This window comes from Microtus oregoni, unplaced genomic scaffold (genome assembly GCF_018167655.1).
Source record: "Microtus oregoni isolate MIOR12 unplaced genomic scaffold, Mior012 000015F_ref0000493, whole genome shotgun sequence".
In the NCBI taxonomy this organism is placed as follows: domain Eukaryota; kingdom Metazoa; phylum Chordata; class Mammalia; order Rodentia; family Cricetidae; genus Microtus; species Microtus oregoni.
Genome location: NW_024543074.1, coordinates 39915641 through 39940283, shown reverse-complemented (window position 1 = coordinate 39940283; position 24643 = coordinate 39915641). Strand labels below are relative to the sequence as shown.

At 45.7% G+C, this 24643-nt stretch overlaps 1 protein-coding gene across 1 annotated transcript; it reads left to right on the top strand.

Annotated features, from left to right (window-relative positions):
• The first annotated feature begins 6003 nt into the window (after window positions 1-6003).
• Window positions 6004-24104, top strand: LOC121456355 (ly6/PLAUR domain-containing protein 8-like). The gene is made up of 7 exons (XM_041664438.1): window positions 6004-6063; window positions 8894-8996; window positions 9343-9486; window positions 11239-11388; window positions 20656-20794; window positions 21089-21093; window positions 23707-24104. Exons 2-7 carry the CDS (start codon window positions 8942-8944, stop codon window positions 23943-23945), a joined length of 732 nt encoding a protein of 243 aa, XP_041520372.1. The 5' UTR covers window positions 6004-6063; window positions 8894-8941; the 3' UTR covers window positions 23946-24104.
• Window positions 24105-24643: the final 539 nt, after the last annotated feature.

Below are 24643 nucleotides of genomic sequence, written 5' to 3'. Positions count from 1 at the left end.
GTTTCATTCTTGGGACCCACATGACAGAGGGAGAGAACTGACAGTTGTCCTCTGACCTACACATACACACCTACCCACCCACCCACACATGATAAACAGATGCAGTAAGAAACCGCCTTTGCCAACATCCTGGAGCTGCCATTGGTAGCTCTGAGTTGAGTGGAGACAAGGCTCTGCTTTCATTGTTCGTATGAATATCCAGTTTTCCTATCACTACTTATTGAAGAGACCATCTTTCCTCCAACACACATTTTGGCAGTTGTATTGAAGTCCAGTTGTCAGGGCAAGACACACGGATGATTTCTAAATTTCCAAATATGCTCTATTGATTTATGTGCTGACGTTCATGCTAGTGGTGTTTTGGTTTTTAAAGCTTTGCCCTATGTTTAAAAATCAAATGCTCTCATTCTTCCAGACTTTGTTTCAACCCAGGACTGATTTGGCTATTTGGAGTCTGTTATGCCTTTGTATGAATGTTAGTATTATCTTCTCTTCCTCTGAGAAGAGTTATTGGTATTTTGATGGGCATTGCATTTTGCATTGAATCTGGACTTGTTTTGAATAATGGTATTTTACCAAGATCAGTCCCTCCAATTCAGGATCACCTATTCCTTGTGCTTTCTTTTACTTTCTTTCGTTGGTGTTTCATAATTCTATTATAGGGTCTGGATTAGTTACTTTCTTCACTACTGTGACCAAATACCTGACAAAAGCAACAGAGGAAGAAAAGGTTTCCTTTTTGGGCTCACTGTTCGAGGGTACAGTCTATTATAATGGGGCAGTCATGTTGGCAGGAGCTTAAAATATCTCAGAAGAAAATTTATCATAGGACTGTATGTAAGACATGAAGCTTCTAGAAAGAAATATAGGGGGTCTCCTTCAAGCATCAACAGGGGTGGTTAGGAAGTCGATGAGAGAGAGACAAAAAGAGAGAGAGAGACAGAGACACACAGAGAGACACACACAGAGATTTTGACCTTCAGTTTATTCTCTCCTGTTTTCATTGTAAGACTCCAGCCCCTGCAATGGTGCCACCCAATTAAGGGTTGACTTTCCCAACTTAATTAACCCAATCTATAAACACTCTCACTGACATGCCCAGAGGTCAGCCTATTAGGTGGTTCTAGAACCTGTAAAGTTGATAGCCAGTATCAACCACCACAGAGTTCTTTCTTTAAACACTTCCTAAACTTATCCTAAGTATCTTATTGGTTTTTTTTTGGTGAGAGTATGAATGTAACTTTAAAATTTTTCTCCTGTGTATGTTTATTATTGGTGTGTAAAGATGCTAATTCTGTCACACACTATTTTATGAAGAAGGAAATCGTAACCTTGGAAGGAACATTGACTCACAGACCATAAATTGCTTTATCATGTTACAAGCAGTTCAGGTACTCTTTGCCCATAAGCTGCTTATGAGGAAAACGAACATAGGATATGAAAATGAGCTCAGGAGAAGGGTGTGAGCACAGTTCTGTAGATTCTCCATAAATTAGTTTCTTTTGTGAACTGGTAATTCTGTAGTAAACTTGGTTCAGTTCCCCAAGCAAACTACTCTGTTCCAAAGCTGATGAGACTTTTGGGGCCATCTTTCCTTTCTAATTCCTGATCTCGTTTCTTCTCAGTTCTCAGAAGGGTCATCTTTGCTGGAATTCTGTGTCTGTGGAGTCAGCCCTGTTACTTCCTGTGTTCACTCCATTTTGATTCTATGACAACAGTGTAACTTGCGTTGACCTGTACATGTCTGTCTGCTGTTTTCATTAGATTTCTATAAAGCTAGGGAAGGCAGGGAATTGATTTGTCTTCTTCAGCTTTCTTCTCTTAGTACCTTGTTGAGTAAGTGAATAAGTTTAAAATCTGGTGGTGAGGGCATGTGGGAAAAGAAATGAAGGCCAATGGTTAGAGAAAGGGCAAGGAGTGAGGGAGGTACCACCTTGAAAATGCATTTTATTTATGTGCATGTGTGTGTCTGAGTGGGTATGTGGCGTCTGTGTGCAGGTGCTCAAAGAGGTCAGAAGAGGCTGTCAAATCCCTTGGGGCTGGAGGTAGCTCTGAGCTAACCTGACATGGGTCTGGGTCAGATCTGGGTCTTCTGAAAGAACAGCGAGCCCTTATAATAGCGGAGCCATCAGTCCAGCCTTTTTCACAGCTTTTGTAGAACTGATTATACTGAAAGTGTCCTGCGATGGTTAGCTGATTTGCTCCTAGACACACTCTCACCAGAAAGGGCCTCGTGGGTGGGTTTGCCCACGTCACGGACAGCACTGTGAAAATTTCCTGAGCCAGACTTCCAGTCTTCTGTGCATTGTGCAAAGACCATCGTAAATTTCCCTCTTAATCTTTTGTTCGTTTGTTTTGCTTTTGATACTACTTTGTTCTATTTGAAGGGTTGGTGCAAAGTACAAAACCTAGGTGAGCACTTTGGCACAGCTTACAGAAACGATAAAGATATCTCCCAAATCTCTTGATCTTTACAGCCACTCGGTATTGCAGCTTCCGTTTTTCTCCCGGGTGAAGAACCAGAGATTCAAATGGTGTGTAAATTTCTAAGCTCGCTTGACTGCTAGATGACAAAGTGCACTCTGTGGCTGGGCTTCACCCAGATCACTGTGCCGTGTGGCCTTGTGTGTCCCTCTAGGCTGAGGGTCTTTGGTGTGAGCTTGTGGCTACAGAGTTGGCCATTGCTCCTGTGGCCCCATGGCCCATATGTATATATGTATGCCAAATCTCTCCCCCATGAGCTCTTTCTTTTAAAATAAATATTTGCTTACTTATTTATTTATTTTTAGTTTTTTGAGACAGGGTTTCTCAAAAACAGCCTTGGCTGTTCTAGAACTCACTCTGTAGACCAGACTGGCTTTGGCCTCAAACTCACAGATCTGACTACCTCTGCCTCCTGAATGCTGGAATTAAAGGTGTGAGCCATGCCACCTGGCTTAAAAATATTTTTTATGTGGGCAAGTGTTAATGTATCACATGCATGCAACGTGCTTAGAGGTTCAAGAACAGTCGCGGATTTGCCAGAACTGGAGTTACAGATGGTTGTGAGCCACCATGTGGGTGCTGGGAACCGAACTGGGGTCCTCTGCAAGAGCAGCCAGTGCTCTTAACCCCTGAGCATTTCTCCATGTTTCTATTCTCTCCTTTAATTCTTAGAATAGCTTAGGAAGTGAGTGATGATGTTTTTCTCATTTGGAAGACATGAACAGAGGACCATTTATCTCAAAGAGGAGCAAGGACCATGGGGGAAGCTTCTGTTACAGGACACGACGGGGTCTTCTGTGAAGTGATTGGGGTGGGAAGATTGAGGGCAATGATTTTGATGAATTTTTAGCCTGTTCTAATATTGCAACTATAGGAATAAGGTAACCAGAGAGTGTTCCCAGAAGAAAGAGAGAACAGGTGGGGCACGGGTGATCATTCTTGACGGACTCCTCTGCTGAACTCTTGTCTTGCTCCAGCCTGTCTTCCTTGATTACTCTGCACACTTACTACAATGGGACTCTTTGGGGAACTCACATCCATGCTGGAGGCTGAGAAAAACCCTGGGAGGAACCCACTTCCCATAGTTGCTTCAGATTTACATACTGGTATGACTTTCTGGGACTCAGATAGGCTTCCCTCAGTCGAACCTGGTATAAAAATGGCTGACTTCCTCCTCTTTCTCAGAAATGATGGAACCAGCGTGTCTGAGTCACTCTCAGGGATTCTCAGCTCAAATCCCAGCACTTGGGAGGCAGAGGCAGGCGAATCTCTGTGAGTTCCAGGCCAGCCTGGTCTACAGAGTGAGTTCCAGGGATAGCTAGGACTGTTACAGAGAGAAATCCTGTCTTTAAAAACCAAACCAGACCAAAGAAAAACAAGATTGCTGGGACTGACTTCTCCTGGACTCATCTCTGGGACCGGCTTCTCCTGAGCAGATCGCTGGGATTGGCTTCCCCTGGGCCCTTGGGCTTCTTAGTTAACCTGAGGGCCTACTTTAGGAAAGTGGCTTCTCCTACCATCTGGTGACTGATGACAGAGATATTACCCCTAGGATCTTAGTAAGTGGAGTCAGTGTTTCCGACCCTTTGGGTAGAGAGGCTCGGTACTACCTGAGCTATGTTGGGATGCACGGAAAATTTCTTATGACTGAAGGTCAAGAGGAGAGACATTTTTGGGCCTCAGTTTCCTTGCCTGCCAAAGGAAATGTGATACCCATTTGTACTATTCAGGACATCAAGGGCACTAAACCCAGGGCTGTGAGGGGTGGTCATACAGAGCTGCCCATTCGAACCCAGGGCTTATTGTTGCTGTCAGTATTGGCCCCGATGAGGGAGCTTGATGACGATCATCTGTGTAACCCCAAAGGCTCAACACCCCTCCCACATTCCCGATAGATGGTCTTGGAAAACATGGCGGAGTGACAAAAAGCTTTTGGGAGCAAATGGCCGGCAGCTGTTTTATTAGGGCAATTCTTGGGATTTCACACAGGGAGCTTGGATGGGGAGCAAGGTTAATAAGTAACTTAGGTGACATAAGGGGCAAAGTCTGGATTCAGCCCACATCTTTTTTGGTTGCTTTTGTCTCTCTAGCCTGGGTATCTGAGCCTCTTGAGGAGACTTCGCTTTGGTTAGTGGAATTTTCCCGTGCCCATCTTCATTCTAACACTGGATGGGGCTTCCCAGGGCTGTCCAACAAATTCACGGGTCCTTCAAGTCCTCCATGTGCAGCTGGGGCAGCTAACGCTTGGGACTCCTCATCCCTGCTCATTCTCCTGTATCCACCACCCATCCTGCCCCATGCTAGTTGATTTTGTTGCACTAGTGGGTGTGTAGAGAAAAACAACAGTATTCTGTGAGGCAGGGGACTGCTCTCCTTCAGGGACCCCCCCCCCCCCCCGTCATCAAATAGCCTGAGGGAGGATGGGCCAGAGAGAACAAGAACTGGCCAGAGTCTCTGCTTAGAAACCCCACTCAGGCTGTGTCATCTCTTCTAGATGATTCTGATGTTTCTACTTAAAATTCAGTCTTGTGCCCCCATTTGGTTGATGAATCGACCCTGATTTTTTTTTTTGCCTATTTTGCATGTTTATCATATTTATTTGTTCAGTCTTCCTTTCTAGAGAACCCTTCAGGAGAGTAAAGGCCACAGGCACTCCCAAATGTGTAGAGCCAGCTTGACATATGGAGGGTGCTTCAGGAGTGTCTAGGGAAGTGTGTGTGTGTGTGTGTGTGTGTGTGTGTGTACATTGTGTTGGTAGGACAACAGAAAGATGGGGAGAGCCACAGTATCACATGAGGGGTGGGAGGCTATCTCAGTGTACCTGACCTGGGCTCTAGTCAGTGCTGGCTGCCCAGATGGATCCCAGGAACCTGCCCTGGCTGTCAGAGAAGGCAGTGATCCCTGTTGTTGTCCTGACCCGTGTGTAGCCTACTGTGGGCAGGTTTCCTTCATGGCCCACCCATCATCCCATGCAGCTGCACAGTGGGTTTAGCTTTGTCTTGGCTGGAAGACTCCTAAACTTAACCAGGTGAAGTCATTTGCCAGAGAGACTTGAGCCTCTTTTCTGAGTGGTGTGGCCCTCCTGTGATCTGTCTGGCTCTGCCCAGTGATCTGCCATGGTCAAGCCTCTTACATTTTTCTTTTGTAGTTGGGGTCCTCATCTCTAAATGGGGATTTTGCCAGAACCGGGAGTGGACTGTTTTACCAAGCTGCTATTCTGGAATGCTGTTCCCAGGCCATGGAAGTGAGTGCACTATGGGGGACACTGGAAGGTACCAGGAACACACTGTCCCCTCATACACTGTGGGAAAGGCAGGTGCTTCCAATTCCTGCAGGCCTCAGAGGGAGCACCACCTACAAAGGGGCCAAGGGTTAAGTATCCTGATCGCTATGGTTGGGCAGGGCACCATCTAAGAACCCTATGCTGGGGCCTGGATAACAAAGAGGCCCCTCCCTAGAAGGCAACTGGGCTTGTAGGGCATTCAGCCACCTGTTATATAAGGGCTCTCCCCACATCTGCTCCAACACACTGACAGGATCCACCTTTCTTGGGACAGTGTCCCTGACTGGACCCAGAAGGTGAGCGGACTCCGAGGCTGGAGCCTGATGCTGGGAGAAGCTGGAGAAGCTGAATCCTGGGGCGGGTGTGGCGTTGAGTGCATTCAGGCTTGCTCTGGGTAGTGTTCAGGGTGTTCTCGAGGTTCTTTTCTGCCAGTGCTGCCCACTGCTGCCCTGTTCTCGGGGTGGGCAGGCCGGAGTAGAGGTTGGGGCTGCGGGTGTGCTTGCTTGGCATTCTGTTGTCCGTGTGGCACGGTGTCTCTGAGCTCCAGCTTCCCTGACAGATGTGAGCAATGCGGCAGCATGCTGTTAGCGCGCTGCAAGATTTACTAATAGATTGTTGCAAAGCAGGGAAGGGACTGGAGATGCAGCTCAGTTGGTAGAGTGCTTGTCTAAGAAGCAGGAAGTTCTGGGTTCGATCCCTAGCGCTTCATTACGTGGGTATGGTGGCACATGTCTGTCATCCCAGTACTCAGGAGGCAGAGGCAGGAGGATTAGAAGATAAAGATCATTCTTGATTATGTAGCCAGTTTGAGGCTAGCCTGGGCTACATAAGACCTTGTTCTTCTGGCAAAAAGAAGTGATTAACAGGCCTCATGTCCCACCCAGGATTGTCTCTGCCTCTCTGCTGTCTGCTAGTCAGGTCCTGACTTCTCTGGGTTTGAAATAAGACTCACCATCAGGCTGGCGGGAGCTGGGTGATCTGTGCAGTCAATGCCCTTCTGTGATTGCTTCTCCTCCAACTTTTGTCTCCCTTCTCCCTCCTCCTACATTGTGACAATGCTCTAGAGGTCTTTCCCCAGAGGCTGGGGTTCCAGGCCTGGAGGGCTGTCTTGGTATACGGAGGAACATGTAGCTGAGTGCAGAGCTGTGTGTCACATACTCTACATAAGACATACTTGATTTGCCCTCTGGGTTTCTAAACTGTGTGGTCACTGGGAATGCATATGGGTTTTGTCCCTTGGCTGGGCAAGCTTCCATTATTTTTTTACTAGTCCCTCGTCGGTCAACCAGAAGGCCCTGCTGTGCGTGCTGTGTGGTGGGATGTATGTTTGATCTGCCGTACGGGACGGAGCAGGAAGAGGGGTATCCTGAGACAAGGTCAGCTTTGCTTCAGTCCGTGACAGCTGTCATGGGGCTGTCAAGCTTCAGAGCGGGCCCACCCATGAGCCTGGCTGCTTCCGCTTCTTCCAGAGGTTGCATGTCTGTGGGGTGGAGACACCAGCCTGTCTTCAGGCAGTACTATTCACTGGGGCTCCACGGGAGACAAGTGTTCTGTCTGCCATGGTTAGTGGCAGCCGCTCGGCACACGTGACCATTGACCATCTGAACAGTGAGCGGTTCCTGTGCCGAGGGACAGGTGCGTCGTTACCTACCTCGAGTGAGTTAACCTAAGGAGCCACATTGGCTATGGCTGACATTTATAGGGTAATAAGATTATGATCAAGGGCCGGGCGCTGGTGACACACACCTTTAATCCCAGCACTCGGGAGGCAGAGGCAGGTGGATCTCTGTGAGTTCGAGACCAGCCTGGTCTACAAGTGCTAGTTCCAGGACAGGCTCCAAAACCACAGAGAAACCCTGTCTCGAAAAACCAAAAAAAAAAAAAAAAAGATTATGATCAAGGAGAGTTCCGTGTAAATGTTTGCTTCCTATGCTGCACTGCTACTCACACAAAGAGAAATTCCTTGAGCTGTGATTTAGGATCCTAACAAATGTGACAAAAACCTAGCAAGCCCCAAAGATCTAATTCAGATGATTTGCAGGTAAGGAAATTGGTGCTGCATTAATCTAACTCAGGAGCTTCGATGCATTCAGGCCCTGGCTTCTGAGGTGTGCAACATGAGTTGGATGCAGAATGGAGTGGGAATGAAGGGTCTGTATTGTGTCCCAGCTCTGAAACCCCCAAGAGTAAGAGCTTGGTTATAAGAGCATCACTTCTGTCTTCTAGGGATCTTGGGTCTGTATTGTATCCCAGCTCTGACACTCCCAGGAGTTAGAGCTTGGTTCCGAGAGCATCACTTCTCTCTTCTAGGGCTTAGTCTTGTCCAGGTGCTAAGAAATTACTCAGATTAGTGCATGCACAGGGCTTAGAGCAGAGCAAGGGCTCACAAGTATCTGCATAGGTGGTGGCAGCAAAGCCCCTGAGCACCAAAGCGAATGCAGGAGACCCCTGCTGGGAGAAGAGACAGTGTACTCTGGAGGGGTAGGAGGACACAGATCCTGTGGCAGGGGAGATAAGGGGACTACAGAATGGGAGGGAGGTGAAGAGGACACAAAACCCAGGGCCACTGTTTTTATCTGGGACCCTGTTAGGATTTGGATCTTAAATATACCACAAATGCCTGGTCATTAGCTGTGGTTCTATAGTGAGATGCTGGAACCTTTAGAAGGGTGGCCTGGGAGGAGGAAGTTAGCTCATTGAGCGAGACCCTGTGACACACTCCTCTTTCCTGGTCACTCCTTGGCTGCATTAGGTGACCAGACCTCCTTTGTCATGAGCTTCCACAAGGGCCTGCATGATGGGGCAAAATGACTGATACCTCCGAAGCCATGAGCCTTGTAAATCAATTATCTCAGGGATTTTGCCATAGTGACAGAAATCTGACAGACCTGTAACTCGGCCCCAGCAGACCTGGAAATTGCTCTGTCTGCCCATTTGCAGCTGAAGCTCAACCTTGTGTCAGGCAGGATGAAGGAGAGCCATGGTTCTGTGTACCCATGCAGGACTGAGTTTTCTGCCCCAGAAACAAGGACAGACCATGTACTAAGCTTGCTTCAGTGTCTTTCAAACACTTTTGATGGTAGGCATTCCATCAAGATCCTGGACTGTCCTCTTTTATCTTTCCAGGTTTGAGGCTCCGTGGCCCTATCCTTGGGAGAAGCCAGCCCCGCCATCATGAAAGACATCCTCATTGCTGGTGTCTTTGCGGCGTTTGCCATCACAGTTATAGGTGAGAGAAGCCCCCTTCTGGATAAAGTCTTCTTTTTCACCACATCAGAGCATCTTGCTCTTGGCATCCTGGTACATACTACCAGGCCTGTTATGTTGTGTGAGACCCATGTGTTTACTCTGCCTTTAGAGAGACCACTCTGCTGGTGGTCAGGGTTGGTACTTCCTGTTGATGACTGGTGAATAATGGGAAGAAACTAGCGGTCATTGCTCTATCTCATAGCATCAGTTTGGGGATCTTCAGAGGACAGTTGGGTGTCCCGTCTGGATCTTTCTTCCTGTGGTGGGTGTGGTGCTCTGGGAATGTCTATTGGTTGTTGACTTTTGTGAATACTTTCTCCCCTCAGACTCCCTGAGTTGTAGACAGTGTTCCTCAACCGCTGAGGGCACGGAGAGATGCCCTGGAAATAGTGAACCCAAAGACTGTCCCATCAGCGATTCAGTGCCTGAGTGGATGAATTGTGTGGAGACCTTGGTCAACTCCACTCTAGGTGAGTGGGGCTGCCTCTGTCTCTGGGACTTGTGGGTTGTGCTAAAGAGGGTGGGCACAAGGAAGACATCTGAGTTTGGGCTGTGCTGTGCTTTGTAGTGAGACTAGTGGGTTGCGAAGGCGACTCCCCAGTGGCTGAGGTGAGCAGGAGCTGCATGTTAGTAGAGGCATAGAATCAAACAATAGAATAAGCCCTGTGGTGTATTGGAAATCAATTCCACTGATCGAAACTTCACTGTCGATACATTTTTTTTTTGGTAGATATAGACAGCAAGAGCAACTCAGAGCTAAATAAGATGCAGGCATCTTGCCTGGGACATGTATTTTTTTCCAGCCATCTCTTTTCTCAATCTCCTGGTGCCTTTCTCTTCTAGATCGAATATATTTTCCTTGGTGAGCCCCTCCCTAGGCAGTCTACTGATGGGAACATCTTAAGCCACTTAGAGTCTTTCCATGCACAAAAGTGGGAAGGACAACAAACTGACATCTTAACCTTGGCTTTGGTCAACAAGGGGGCTCAGGAGATGGATCAATCAATAAAGTGCTTGCCACACAAATAGGAGAACCTGAGCTTGTCCCTCAGCCTCTATGTAAAAAGGTCAGGCATGGCAGTGCATGCTTGTAGTCTCAGTGGGGAGCAGCCAAGACAAGGTGATTCCTGGAGCTTGCCACTCTAAAACTGGAGAGGTCCAGATCAGCTCAAGAGCCTTTACCAAAAAATAAGTCAGAGAGTCATTCAGAAATTCAGAGTTGATTTCTGCCTTTTGGATGCTGGGATTACAATTATACACCAACATGACCATGTAACTTTACTTAATGGCTTTTGGTTGTTTTTCTGTGGTGCTGGACATTAAATTCGGGACTTTGCATATGTCAGACAAGCACTCTACCACAGAGCTACACATCCAGTCCCTTAATTTATTTTGGACAATCTATATTTGATGTGACAGCCACATATAGCTGATGTCTCTATACTGGGTAACTCTGACTGGGCTCTCATGCAGTTTCTAGGAAGGAGGTATAGGTGATAATGTGATGTATCATATATCAAATCCCACTGTGTCTGCTTTATTATATTTTGAGATGCTAAGACAAATTAGTGGCCTGGGAGGGCTGTATATGTGTTAGACTAAATCACCATTTTCTGGTGTCCTTCCTGCCTAGCATTTGTACCCAACCTTTTGACATCATGATACAACATTGCCACCCACAAAGTTCATGTTCAAGTACTAAGAGAGTGTGGTTAACAAAAAAAATCGTGAAAACTTTTAATAATGTTAATTAAGTTTACAACTTTGTGCTCGGTCTTTTTTACATCTCTCCTGGTTGCACGCGACCACACGAGGCTCACAAGATTCAGATTAGCTAATGGCAGAGTTTAATTCATCAATGCTAATCTGATGAAGGAACGAGTTCTCTGATGGGGGAGGGTTTTCTCTTTGTTTCCTCCCACCTCCTTGAGACAAGTTATTATTATGTATCTCTGGCTGTACTGGAATTCACAGTGTAGACCAGGCTGGTCTCGAACTCACAGATATCTGTCTGCCTCTATGTTCCAAGTGGCGGGGTTCAAGTGTGAACCACTATGCCCTGCTGGGTTCTTCTTGTTTTAAGAAACCTTCTCTAGTCTCTGCCAAGCTGTGCTGAACAGAGGTTCAAGTTAACTGCCCCCTGTATGAAGTACTGTCTCCTCAGGAATCTGCTCTGCTGGAGTGTCTTCAGATACTAACAGTCTGTGTTTACCTTGATGTAGGAGGGTCTCAGCCTTTGTACCAGGAAAGGTCCTGCTTGGCAAGTAATTGCGAGGAAATAACCCAAGCAGACTTCACGGTGCGTTTGCCTGATGCTCAACAATATCAGTTTGTAAGCCAGTGCTGCGAAGGAGAGGCATGCAAAGACACAGGTTTGTACCAGGCCCAGCAGCCTGTCCTGTGTCACACCTTCATGCTCCACCCTTGATTTTCTGACTGCTTTGCTTGGCTGGTGATGGATGTCTCAAGTTCAGGCACTTCAGCACACAGGTGGATGACATCGATATTTGACTTATCACAATCACAAAAGAAACATGGGAGGTACTCAGCCAGCACAAATATCATGCTTTCTCCTTCTTCATTGAAGATGCAGAGCTCATTTGTGTGGCAAGTGAAGCAAGTGCTCATTAGTCATTATTAAACTTTGTGATCTCAAGGCCTCAACCACCAGTTTCTTTAGACAGTATCTCCTGCAGTCTAGGCCCACATCGAAGTTGCTATGGAGCTAAGGATGACCTTCACCCAGTCCTCCTGCCTCTGCCTCCTGAGTGCTGGGATTGTAGGTGTGCGCTACCACACCTAACAACATTTTAAGTCTCAGTAACAAGAGAAATTCCACAAGTCTTTTGTTTATATGGTCTCTACTTGCTGGCATTTGCCAGGTTAAAAATTAAAGTGAAGCAAATTCACAAATCTTTTTTTTTTTTTTTTTTTTTTTTTTTTTTTTTTTTTTTTTTTTTTTTTTTTTTTTTTTTTTTTTTTTTTTTTTTTTTTTTTTTTCATATTCTTATCATTACTTTATAGACAAAACTACAAGTCTTGAAAAACTAAAGACTTACTCAAAATATCACAGGTATTGAGAAAGATGAGTTTTTTTTTTTTTTTTTTTTGTTTTCTTTTTCTTTTTTTATTGCGAAAAGAAGAAAAAAAAACATAAACAAAAAACAAGTTTCCACCTCCTCCCAGCCTCCCATTTCCCTTCCCCTCCTCCCACCCTTCTCCCCCTCCTCCCACCCTTCTCCCCCTCCCCCCACTCCTCTCCCCCTCCCTCTCCAGTCCACAGAGCAGTCCGGGTTCCCTGCCCTGTGTTAAGTCCTAGGTCCTCTCCGTCCATATCTAGGAAGGTGAACATCCAAACTGGCCAGGCTCCCACAAAGCCAGCACATTAAGTAGGATCAGAACCCCCTGCCATTGTCCTTGGTGTCTCATCAGCCCTCATTGTTCGCCATGTTCAGAGAGTCCGGTTTTATCCCATGCTTTTTCGGTCACAGTCCAGCTGGCCTTGGTGAGCTCCCCGTAGATCAGCTCCTCTGTCTCAGTGGGTGGATGCACGCCTCGTGGTCCCGACTTCTTTGCTCATGTTCTCCCTCCTTCTGCTCCTCCTTGGGACCTTGGGAGCTCAGTCCAGTGCTCCTGTGTGGGTCACTGTCTCGATCTCTATCCATCACCAGATGAAGATTCTATGATGATATGCAAGATATTCGTCAGTATTGCTCTAGGATAGGGTCATTTCAGGTTCCCAATCCTCAGCTGCCCAAGGAACTAACTGGGAACCTCATCTTGGGCACTAGGGAGCCCCTCTAGGGTCAAGTCTCTTGCCCACCCTAAACTGGCTCCCTTAACTAAGAATTGTGGTTCCGTGCTCCCCTATCCACCTTTCCTTTATCCCAATTCTCCTGTTTCCCAGGTCCCCCCTCCTTCCCTTCTACCTTTTCTCTCCCCATCTCCCCTTACCCCCATCCCACCCCCCCCCCCAAGATCCCATTTTCTCCCCGGAAATTTGGTCTACTTCCCTTAGCGAAGAGGACAACTATATGTTTTTCCTTCGGTTCACCTTCTTCCTTAGCTTCTTTAGGTTCACCTATTGTAGACTCCGTGGTCCTTATTTATGGCTAGAAACCAATTATGAGTGAGTACATCCCATATTCATCTTTTTGGGTCTGGGACACCTCACTCAGGATAGTGTTTTCTATTTCCATCCATTTGCATGCAAAATTCGAGAAGTCATTGTTTTTTACCGCAGCGTAGTACTCTAGCGTGTATATATTCCATACTTTCTTCATCCATTCTTCCATTGAAGGGCATCTAGGTTGTTTCCAGGTTCTGGCTATTACAAATAATACTGCTATGAACATAGTTGAACAAATGCTTTTGTCATTTGATAGAGCATCTCTTGGGTATATTCCCAAGAGTGGTATTGCTGGGTCCAGGGGTAAGTCGATCCCGAATTTCCTGAGAAACCGAAACACTGACTTCCACAGTGGTTGCACAAGATTGCATTCCCACCAGCAATGGATGAGGGTACCCGTTCTTCCACAGCCTCTCCAGCAAAGGTTATCCTTGGTGTTTTTGACTTTAGCCATTCTGACAGGTGTAAGATGATATCTCAAAGTTGTTTTGATTTGCATTTCCCTGATTGCTAAGGAAGTTGAGCACGACCTTAAGTGTCTTTTGGCCATTTGAACTTCTTCTGTTGAGAATTCTCTGTTCAGTTCAGTGCCCCATTTTTTAATTGGGTTAATTAGCATTTTAAAGTCTAGTTTCTTGAGTTCTCTATATATTTTGGAGATCAGACCTTTGTCTGTTGCGGGGTTGGTGAAGATCTTCTCCCAGTCAGTAGGTTGCCTTTGTGTCTTAGTGACAGTGTCCTCTGCTTTACAGAAGCTTCTCAGTTTAAGTAGGTCCCATTTATTCAATGTTGCCCTTAATGTCTGTGCTTCTGGGGTTATACATAGGAAGCGATCTCCTGTGCCCATCTGTTGTAGGGTATTTCCCACTTTCTCTTCTATCAGGTTCAGTGTGTTCGGACTGATATTGAGGTCTTTAATCCATTTGGACTTGAGTTTTGTGCACGGTGAGAGATATGGGTCTATTTTCATTCTTCTACATGTTGACATCCAGTTGTGCCAGCACCATTTGTTGAAGATGCTTTCTTTCTTCCATTGCATACTTTTAGCTCCTTTATCGAAAATGAGGTGTTCATAGGTTTGTGGGATAAAATCCGGGTCTTCTATACGATTCCATTGGTCGACTTCTCTGTTTTTATGCCAGTACCACACTGTTTTCATTACTGTAGCTCTGTAATAGAGTTTGAAGTCAGGGATGGTAATGCCTCCAGAAGATCCTTTATTGTATAGGATTGTTTTGGCTATCCTGGGTTTTTTGTTTTTCCATATAAAGTTGATTATTGTCTTCTCCAGATCTGTGAAGAATTTTGATGGGATCTTGATGGGGATTGCATTGAATCTATAAATTGCCTTTGGTAGAATTGCCATTTTTACTATGTTGATCCTCCCAATCCAAGAGCAAGGGAGGTCCATCCATTTTTTGGTATCCTCTTCAATTTCTTTCTTCAATGCCTTAAAGTTCTTGTCAAATAGATCTTTCACTTCCTTGGTTAGATTTACCCCCAGATATTTTATGCTGTTTGTGGCTATCGTGAATGGTGAAGCTTCTCTAATTTCCCTCTCTGCTTCCCTATCCTTTGTGTATAAGAGGGCAACTGATTTTTTGGAGTTGATCTTGTATCCTGCCACATTACTAAAGCTGTTTATCAGCTGTATAAGTTCTTTGGTGGAGTTTTGGGGGTCGCTTATGTACACTATCATATCATCTGCAAATAACGAAAGTTTAACTTCTTCCTTTCCAATTCGAATCCCTTTGATCCCATTATGTTGTCTTATTGCTATTGCTAGAACTTCAAGCACTATATTGAAGAGGTATGGTGAGAGTGGACAGCCTTGCCGTGTTCCTGAGTTAAGCGGGATGGCTTTGAGTTTCTCTCCGTTTAATTTGATGTTAGCTGTCGGCTTGCTGTATATAGCTTTTATTATATTTAGGTATGACCCTTGTATCCCTAATCTCTCCAAGACTTTTAACATAAATGGATGTTGAATTTTGTCAAATGCTTTTTCAGCATCTAATGAAATGATCATATGGTTTTTTTCTTTCAGTTTATTTATATGCTGGATTACATTGATAGATTTTCGTATGTTGAACCAGCCCTGCATCTGAGGAATGAAGCCTACTTGATCATAATGGATAATTTTTCGGATGTGTTCTTGGATTCGATTTGCCAATATTTTGTTGAGGATTTTTGCGTCGATATTCATGAGTGAGATTGGCCTGTAGTTCTCTTTCCTGGTTGAGTCTTTGAGTGGTTTTGGTATCAGAGTAATTGTGGCTTCATAAAAGGAATTTGGTAATGACCCTTCTGATTCTATATTGTGGAATACATTAAGGAGTATAGGTATTAGGTCTTCTTGGAAGTTCTGGTAGAATTCTGCATTGAAACCATCTGGTCCTGGGCTTTTTTTGGTAGGGAGGTTTTTGATAACAGCTTCTAATTCTTCGCGACTTACAGGTCTGTTTAGATTGTTCACCTGGTCCTGGTTTAGTTTTGGTAAATGGTATTTATCTAAAAAAGCGTCCATTTCTTTTATATTTTCCAGTTTTGTGGCATATAGGCTTTTGTAGTAAGATCTAATGACTGTCTGAATTTCCTCTGTGTCGGTGGTTATGTCCCCCTTTTCATTTCTGATCTTATTAATTTGCGTGTTCTCTCTCTTTCGTTTGATTAGTTTGGATAGGGGTTTATCTATCTTGTTGATTTTCTCCAGGAACCAGCTTTTTGTTTCATTGATTCTTTGGATTGTTTTCTGTGTTTCTATTTTGTTGATTTCAGCCCTCAATTTGATTATTTCCAGTCTTCTACTCCTCCTAGGTGAGTCTGCTTCTTTTTTTTCTAGAGCTTTCAAGTGGGCTGTTAAGTCTCCAATATGTGCTTTCTCTGTTTTCTTTAGGTGGGCACTTAGTGCTATGAACTTTCCTCTCAGGACTGCTTTCATAGTGTCCCATAAGTTCGAGTATGTTGTTTCTTTATTTTCATTGAATTCAAGGAAGACTTTAATTTCTTTCTTTATTTCTTCCTTAATCCAGGTATGGTTCAGTAGATGACTGTTCAGTTTCCATGAGTTTGTAGGCTTTCTGGGGGTAGCATTGTTGTTGAATTCTAACTTTAATCCATGGTGATCTGATAAGACACAGGTGGTTACTAATATTTTTTTGTAACTGTGTAAGTTCGCTTTGTTACCAAGTATGTGGTCAATTTTCGAGAAGGTTCCATGAGCTGCAGAGAAAAAGGTATATTCTTTCCTCTTTGGGTGGAATAATCTATAGATGTCTGTTAAGTCCATTTGATTCATTACCTCCATTAATTCTCTAATTTCTCTGTTAGGTTTCTGTCTGATTGACCTATCCATTGGTGAGAGAGGAGTGTTGAAGTCTCCTACTGTTAGTGTGTGCGGTTTGATGGCTGCCTTGAGTTTTAGTAATGTTTCTTTTACGTACGTGGGTGCTTTTATATTAGGGGCATAGATATTCAGGATTGAGACTTCTTCCTGATGAATTGTTCCTGTTATGAGTATAAAATGTCCCTCTCCATCTCTTCTGATTGATTTAAGTTTGAAGTCAACTTTGTTAGAAATTAGTATGGCCACACCTGCTTGTTTCTTAGGTCCGTTTGCTTGATAAGCCTTTTCCCAGCCCTTTACTCTGAGTAGGTGCCTGTCTTTGTGGTTGAGGTGTGTTTCTTGTAGACAGCAGAATGTTGGATCCTGTTTTCTTATCCAATCTCTTAGCCTGTGCCTTTTTATAGGTGAGTTGAGCCCATTGATATTAAGTGATATTAATGACCAGTGGTTGTTAACTCCGGTCACTTTTTAAGTAGTAGGGTTTGTGTGTTTTCCTTCTTTGATTTGCGCTGGTGAAGAGTCTCTAGATGTCTGAGTTATTGTGGTCATTGTTGGACTCCTTGGTTAGTGATTTTCCTTCTATTATTTTCTGTAAGGCTGGATTTGTGGCTACGTATTGTTTAAATTTGTTTTTATCCTGGAAAATTTTGTTTTCTCCATTTATAGTGAATGAAAGTTTGGCTGGATATAGTAGTCTGGGCTTGCATCCGTGGTCTCTTAGTTTTTGGAGAACATCTATCCAGGACCTTCTGGCTTTCATGGTTTCCATAGAGAAGTCAGGTGTAAGTCTGATAGGTTTACCTTTATAAGTAACTTGGCCTTTTTCCTTTGCGGCTCTTAATATTCTTTCTTTATTCTGTATATTTTGTGTTTTGATTATTATATGGCGAGGGGATGTTTTCTTTTGATCCAGCCTATTTGGTGTTCTGTATGCTTCTTGAACCTTCATAGGTACATCTGTCTTCAGGTTGGGAAAGTTTTCTTCTATAATTTTATTAAGTATATTTTCTGTACCGTTGAGCTGCACTTCTTCTCCTTCTTCTACTCCAATTATTCTTAGGTTTGGTCTTTTTATTGTGTCCCATATTTCCTGAATGTTTTGTGATGAGAGTTTGTTGGACTTGCTGTTTTCTTTGATCAGAGTGTTTATTTTCTCTATGTTATCCTCAGAATCTGAGATTCTTTCTTCTATCTCTTGTATTCTGCTGGTTATACTTGATTCTGTAGTCTCTATTCGTTTACCTAGATTTTCCATGTCCAGTCGGCCCTCTGTTTGTGTTTTCTTCTTTGCCTCCATTTCAGTTTTCAAGTCATGAACTGTTTCCTTTATCTGCTTGATTGTTTTTCCTTGGTTTCCTAGGGTATCATTCACTGATTTACTCAATTCCTCGAACTTTCTATTATACTTCTCATCCATTTCTATAAGGGCGTTTTTTATATGCTGTTTAAGGGTGTCAATCACTTTCATGAAGTCAGTTTTTTCTACTTCTTCTTGATTAAGGTGTTCATGTCCTCCTGTTGTGGGGTCACTGGCTTCTGGTGGTTTCGTGTTGTTTTTCAGATTGTTGGGAGAATTCCTGCATTGGCGTCTGCCCATTTCTTCCTCCCAATACTCCCCTTTGGATCTTCTTTTATAGGATCAGGTCTTCTTGCCCACTGATGTACCTTCCCAGTGATGTCACTCCCCAGAGATGTTTCTCCACAATGATGTTTCACTCGGTGCCCAGAACGAAACTCCACGCTGCTTGGTTAGCTCACGAACAAAGGGCCCACCCTGCTCGCTGCCGGCAGGCTATGGGAACAAAGGAGCTACCAGCCACCCCTATGTCCTCCCGGTTCAGATTCGGTCCCAGCGCCCTAGCAGGCTGGGCAGGGAGGCGCTATGCCCCAAAGGAGGGAGGGAGACAGGGGGTGTGGGGATCTGGATGTAAGCTGAGTGGGATAGGAAGAGAGAAGGGGTTTGGGCAGTATAGCCCCTGTAGGATGGCCAGGAAGTGTGGGCGGGCTGAGGTATGATCCCAGCTGCCACAGCACTCACTCACCACAATGATGTTTCACTCGGTGCCCAGATCGAAACTCTGCGCTGCTTGGTTAGCTCGCGAACAAAGGGCCCACCCCGCTCACTGCGGGCAGGCTATGGGAACAAAGGAGCTACCGGCCACCCCTATGTCCTCCCGGTTCAGATTCGGTCCCAGCGCCCTAGCAGGCTGGGCAGGGAGGCGCTATGCCCCAAAGGAGGGAGGGAGACAGGGGGTGTGGGGATCTGGATGTAAGCTGAGTGGGATAGGAAGAGAGAGGGGGTTTGGGCAGTATAGCCCCTGTAGGATGGCCAGGAAGTGTGGGCGGGCTGAGGTATGATCCCAGCTGCTGCAGCACTCACTCACCACAATGATGTTTCACTCGGTGCCCAGATCGAAACTCTGCGCTGCTTCGTTAGCTCGCGAACAAAGGGCCCACCCCGCTCGCTGCGGGCAGGCTATGGGAACAAAGGAGCTACGGGCTACCCCTTTGTCTTCCCGGTTCAGATTCGGTCCCAGCGCCCTAGCAGGCTGGGCAGGGAGGCGCTATGCCCCAAAGGAGGGAGGGAGACAGGGGGTGTGGGGATCTGGATGTAAGCTGAGTGGGATAGGAAGAGAGAGGGGGTTTGGGCAGTATAGCCCCTGTAGGATGGCCAGGAAGTGTGGGCGGGCTGAGGTATGATCCCAGCTGCCACAGCACTCACTCACCACAATGATGTTTCACTCGGTGCCCAGATCGAAACTCTGCGCTGCTTGGTTAGCTCGCGAACAAAGGGCCCACCCCGCTCGCTGCCGGCAGGCTATGGGAACAAAGGAGCTACCGGCCACCCCTATGTCCTCCCGGTTCAGATTCGGTCCCAGCGCCCTAGCAGGCTGGGCAGGGAGGCGCTATGCCCCAAAGGAGGGAGGGAGACAGGGGGTGTGGGGATCTGGATGTAAGCTGAGTGGGATAGGAAGAGAGAGGGGGTTTGGGCAATATAGCCCCTGTAGGATGGCCAGGAAGTGTGGGCGGGCTAAGGTATGATCCCAGCTGCTGCAGCACTCACTCACCACAATGATGTTTCACTCGGTGCCCAGATCGAAACTCTGCGCTGCTTCGTTAGCTCGCGAACAAAGGCGCAAATTCACAAATCTTAATTCATTTACTTCAAAGTAAAATTATTTAGCCAGACACGGTGACACATGCCTGTAATCCTAGCACTGTGAAGTAGAGGAAGAGACAGGTGGATCTCTGTTAGTTCAACACTAGCTCGAACTACATAGTGAGACCCTGTTTCAAAACACAAAAACAAATAAAAAGTTATGCATATTAATACTAGTAGAGTTGGGGAGGGGAAAGAAAAGGAGGGGAGTAGAGAAAAACATATAGCTCAGTAAAATCAATAAAAATACTAGTAAGAGTTTTACATATAAAAAGACTTAATGAGATGAATGTCATTGTTCCATATATATGTATAAGAATTAAAGATTTATTTATGATTTATTTTATGTGTGTGTGTTTTCATGTATGTGTACCATGCATGTGCAATGCCCACAGAAGTTAGAAGAGGACATCAGATTCTCTGAAGCTGGAGTTATAGATCTGCCATGTGGTGACTGGGAATTGAACCTGGGCTCCTAATTGTTGAGCCATCTCTCTAGCACCTCACCCTCATATATATATCAATCAGCATATATATATATATATATATATATATGATTGAGAAGACGAAAAGAATGTGGGCAGTGATGGTGAAGTTTATTATCATAAGCACAGACAGAAGCAGAGCTGGTTTTCAATGTGATTTTTTTTTCACTCCATCACAATATGAAAATGAACCTTGTTCATCTGCTCAGGACAAATTTTAATGCCAATGGCTAATGCTTCAAACAGCTGCTGGCATTGACATTGGCTACAGCTTGGATTCTTTCCTTTCTTGCTCATGTTGGCCCCAGAGCACTGTGGACCACCGTTCTTGCAGACTGGCTGCCCCATAAGGGTGGGCCTCAGGGGTTGTGTATAGGAAACGTTTGGACAAAGCATGTGTCTTTAGGAATAGATTGGAGGTTCCTGTTTGCAGACTCCTCAGCAGCTTCTCTGCCTGCCTGTCCCCTCCTCCCCAGGGCAGTGTGATGACAAGATTCTAAGTAATGACTTTCCTTTACCCAGACCCTGGACCACGGAATCTCACCAACACCCAGTGCTCTTCTTGCTATAGAATTAACCAAGGAACCTGCAACGAGACAACCCAACAGTGTTTCGAAGGAGAGCAATGTGTCCAAATCATTGTTCAGCGTGGAAGTGGTAAGTCTGGGGCTTCAATTCCTTAAAAGGGCTGGGGCTGAAACGCATCAAGTCCTGCGCTAAGAAGGGCAGAAGGACTGGGGAGGGTGGAAGCAGTCTGGGGTTCAGCTCAGAATGCCTTTCAGCTAGAGACTGCCAGGAAGCCTTCTGTTGGTGGCCACTTCTGCTCTTAAGTCCAGAGCTGCTTCTGGTTACCTTTCTCCTGCCCTCCTGTGGTCACATTCCAGACTCACTTACCTGACTGCATGACCCTCCGGTACTTGTTCTAGTACTAGGGTGCCATTGCTCAGTAAGAGAGGCTAGGTGTGACTTATTTGTTTTTATATCTCTATATACGTTTCTCCTACATATTGAGCGGTGTTGGCTTCGGCCAGCTAGGGTCATCTGGTTATTTCTCTTTTCCTACCAATGTAACCCAATAGTGGCCACCATTTGGTCAGAGTATTCACAACAGAGTATTCCTAACAACAACATGCAGTGCACATTTGTATCTTGCTAAAGGAACATCCTGGGGGCCACTACTGCCCTGTAGCTCTGTCCTTATTTTCTCAGGGCAGAGTAAATATCAACTGGTCCTCTGTGGTGGGGAGGGGGTAGAAGGTGGGGGTTGGGGGTTGGAGGCGGGGAGGAGGGCAGTTGCTCTACGTTAGGGCTGTCTCAGGAGTCAGGTCTGAAAGTGTCCATCCTGGCTAATGGAACTCTTGAAAATGTAATCTGGTGATTTTTAAGAAGGAAAAATGTGGTACAAACCAAAAATGAATAACCAGCCTGTCTCAGCTAAAACACAGCTCATACTAAAAGGGTTTAAGGCCTGTACCTAAATACAAATGTCAAGTTTTGTTGTCAACTTCAAAGCCTACCTATAACCATGGAGTTCCCAGTGGATCCAAGCCTCTATAGATTTTCTTATTCCAGAATGTCTGTTCTCTCCCTTTCACTTTCTCTGTGTCTCTGTGTTTCTCTATTTCTCTTTCTTCTCCATCCCCTGGAGCCTCAAACATGCAAAACATACATTGTCACTCTGAGTTAAACTACAGCAAAAGGTCACTTTCGTTGAAATGGCTGAGGTGCCCACACTGCCCTGGTTTTTAATTTAAAGTTCTGTCTAAAGGCAGCAGAAGATCTCTGTTCATCTCATGCCTGTGTCTCCTGATGCTGTCGTCTCTCTGATGCTGAAAACCAGGCAGGCCACGATGGATCTTTCCTTACTTGTTTTGTCCAACATCATTTTGTTTCTTTTTCTTTTTTCTTTTTTTTTTTTTTTTTTTGGTTTTTTGAGACAGGGTTTCTCGTTTCTCTGTAGCTTTGGAGCCTGTCCTGGAACTAGAACTAGCTCCTGTAGACCAGGCTGGCCTCGAACTCACAAAGATCCGTCTGCCCCTGCCTCCCAAGTGCTGGCACCACCACCTGGCTTCAATATCACTTTTAAATTCCTATCAAGATGTGCCTAGCACTGCACTTCCTGACTCAGGTTAGCTCGACTCTCAGCACTGATATCTGGGAGGAAACAACAGCAAACTTTATTTGCTGGGGTTTGGAGGTCTCTTTCACACATTGTGTTCTGACAGAACCAAGTCCCTTCATACTCTTGAGTCCCTTCAGGCCTCTAGGAGCTCCCTGTTTCCCAGGGATGCTTGAGTTGCTGCTGACAGACCCATAGGGGCACAACCACTTAGAAGTAGCTGCTATTATAACAATATCGTTGAAAGCGCTGGAGACCCTTTTTTTTTAAATCATTTTTTTATTTTACAAACCAACCACAGTTTCCCCTCTCTCCTCTCCTCCAGTTCCCTCATCTCACCTCCCTTCTACCCATCCCCCATCTATTCCTCTTCTGTCTCCATTCAGAAGGGGTAAGGCCTCCCATGGGAATCAACAAAACATGGCAAATCAAGTTGAGGACCAAGCTCCTCCCCGCTGCATCAAGGTTGAACAAGATATCCCACCATACGGAATAGGTTCAAAAGAGCCTGCTCATGCATCAGGGCCAGGTCCTGGTCCCACTGCTAGGGCCCCACAAAAGACCAAGCTGCACAACTGTCATCCAGGTGCAAAGGGCCTAGGTTGGTGAAAGAAATGCTAGAATGGGCTGGAGCCCAGGATGCCTACTGATTCATTTCCTTATGAAAGAAGAGTTGAAAGAAAGAACTGCCCCTGAGCCTGTTATCCAGGCTTGCCTTTTTTTCCCTCCCCCCTCATCTTCCTCTTCTCTTCCCTTCTTTTTCTATTCCCTCCCCTCTGTGTTTTTCCTGATTGAGTCTTGCCACATAGCTGAGGCTAGCCTTGAACTCATGATCTTCCTGTTACAGTCCCCCAAGCACTGGGCTTGCAGGTGTGCACTACCATGCCCCGTTTGTTCTTGGTTTTTTCATCTGTCACCTCCACAGAAACACAAGATATGGGGCATCCAAGATCCAGCTCCTATTCTTTCTTTAAGCCTAGGTTTGCAACCCAACCCACCTCTCACTGTCTCAGTTGCTTTTGAGGTTGGGCAAGGAGGGGTCTGCCCCCTGACCTCCATAATTCTTGTACTGTTACTGTCTGGTATTTTTTTTAAATATTTATTATGTATACAATATTCTGTCTGCGTGTATGCCTGAGGGCCAGAAGAGCACACCAGACCTTATCACAGATGGTTGTGAGCCACCATGTGGCTGCTGGGAATTGAACTCAGGACCTTTGGAAGAGCAGGCAATGCTCTTAACTGCTGAGCCATCTCTCCAGCCCTGTCTAGTATTCTTAACTCTGGACTTCTTCTTTGAAGGTGACTGATAGAAGAGGGGCTGCTGCATGCTGCTCAACTGCTTACAGATAAACAACACTGCATGGGCTGGGGCTTGGACAGTAGGGTTGTATAGAGTTAAAGAGTTTTGACTGTCTCATTTGTATCTTCAGGCAATGATCTTGTTACGGAAGAGTTGAAAGGCTGTTCTGATATCAGCAATGCTACTTGTGAAGCCCTGGGTGGGAAAGAAATTGGAGGATTCACTTTCCAGACAGTTAACTGCACAAATGCGGCAATAATCCCAGTCACCACCACCACCACCACGACTCCAACCATAGTCACCACGACCCCTAGTACCAGCACAAGCCTCAAAGCTTCCTTCATCTCCTCTGTCTTCGGCAGCCTCCTTCTTCTGAAGCTGCTATTCTGAGGTCCCTGGGCTCTGCCCCACCCAGTGTCCCATGGGTGTCAACGCTCTTTCTGTTCACATACCTTCCAGTTTAGTTGCTCTGTGGGTTGGAAGTCACAGGACTCCAGGCAATGCTAGCAGCCACATTATGTCCTTTATTAAAGTGTTGTTTGACTTCTAGACAGTCTGTCCTGATATGTTTGGTGCTGGGTGTAGTTCAAGACCCCGCCCACCTCTTCTTATCTTGCCTGGAGGTAGGGTCTTTGCTCTGGAGATAGAATCTTCTTTGCCTCAGGACTCAATGATATCCCTGCTCCCGGTCCATATTGTTTCTGAGAAGCGGAACCTGTGGCCTTGCTGGCAGCTTCTGTTAGCATCCCTGTACTCCAGCATTCTACTTGCTACTTCTTGGGCAGTCACATGCAGGAGGGGCCCCAGCTGAGCCTTGTTGTGCCCTGTGCTGCTCCTAGTACCAGCACAGAAGTTCAGCAGCCTTTCAGTCTGGTGCGGCATCATGACATCTGGTTATTCAGCAGTTGTCCAGAGACCCACAGCAGATGAAGAAAAAATGTCATCCCAAAGGCCTGTCACTATGAAGACCCAAGAAAGACAAGCCAAAGGACTGTGGAGGACCAGACTGCTCCCGCTGGCTGCATGATCAAATCTCCAGGAAGACAGAGGACAGAGGAGCTCAGAGCCTGGGATTAGGAGGTCTCCTG